Source organism: Opisthorchis viverrini (genome assembly GCF_000715545.1).
Source record: "Opisthorchis viverrini unplaced genomic scaffold opera_v5_24, whole genome shotgun sequence".
Taxonomy (NCBI): Eukaryota; Metazoa; Platyhelminthes; class Trematoda; order Opisthorchiida; family Opisthorchiidae; genus Opisthorchis; species Opisthorchis viverrini.
The window spans coordinates 148,613-149,784 of record NW_008751680.1 but is presented as its reverse complement, the minus strand read 5'-3'; the positions used below and the strand labels follow the sequence as shown (position 1 = coordinate 149,784).

At 44.5% G+C, this 1,172-nt stretch overlaps 1 protein-coding gene across 1 annotated transcript in view; it reads right to left on the bottom strand.

Moving 5' to 3' along the window:
* Positions 1-962: 962 nt before the first annotated feature.
* The window catches only part of T265_02069 (hypothetical protein), a gene marked incomplete at both ends in the record, with an annotated part of 1,841 nt that continues 1,631 nt past the window's right edge, over positions 963-1,172 (bottom strand). The window contains one exon of the mRNA XM_009166228.1: positions 963-1,099. Coding sequence (XP_009164492.1) covers positions 963-1,099 — 137 coding nt within the window. The remainder of the gene's footprint in view (positions 1,100-1,172) is intronic.

Below are 1,172 nucleotides of genomic sequence, written 5' to 3'. Positions count from 1 at the left end.
GAGTGAAATAATAGCAGATTTAAGTATTCGGACAAAATTTTCAGCAAGTCCATTCGACTGGGGATGTCGCGGAGCAGTAAACAGATGTCGACAACCAAGACCCTTCAACCATTCCTCGAGGAATTTTGCAGTGAAGTGTGTGCCGTTGTCAGTGACCAAAACAGTTGGTACACCTTCGTGGCTGAATACTTTCCTCAAGGCTTGCTGAGTGAATTCGGCACTTGGAGAAGTAGTTAGAAAAACTTCAGGCCAACGTGAATATGCGTCAATAACGACCAAAGCATAGTATTTGCCGAGAAAAGGACCACAGTAGTCGGCATGAACTCATTAAAAAGACTTCACAAGTAACTGCCCACGGATACCACTGTGAAGACTTGTTATGAATCTTATGTACACATTTAGCACAATTCTTAGCAGTATGCTTGATATCAGCATCCAGTTCCGGCCACCAGCATGACAAGCGTGCAAGGGATTTCATTTTGTCGACACCCAGATGACCAGAGTGCAAATCTGCAAGAACAGCCGCTCGCTGAGTCGGTGGAATGACAATTCTATCCTCAAAACACAGCAAACCGTCCGGAGTAACGGACAAGCTTTCGCGGCGACAGTAAAAAGCAGGAAATCGGCGTCGTTCTTGCTGTATCCAGCCACGTCGCAGTGCAGAAAAAATTGGAGGGAAATATTTTTTAGTGTCAGCAACAAGCACATCCCGCTTGACTGGTAATGGTTGAATTAGCAGAAAATCTAAATTTTTTGAATCAGGATCGCATGGTGGAATTCTTGACAAGAAATCGGCATGAGGAATCATTTTCGCCCTACGATGAACAATTGTGTAGGTATACGAACTCAGCGCAATAATCCACCGCTGCACCATAGCGGCAGATGACTTCGCCAAAGACTTTTTTGGATGATACAAGAACTTCAAGCCTCGCGATCAGCAGCAATGGTAAATTTTGATCCAACTATGTATTTTGGAGCCGTTTGACAGCCCAATATACAGCAAGTGCTTCTCGTTGAATCTGAGAATATCCACGTCCGGCTTTTGAGAGTCGACGGGAAATGCAGATCACTGGTCTACCACACTGTTCAAGGATTGCCACTATTCCAGTGAAAGAAGCGTCAGTAATGATCGTTGAATGATGTTTGGCGGAAAATGGCTTCAAAACAGCTGA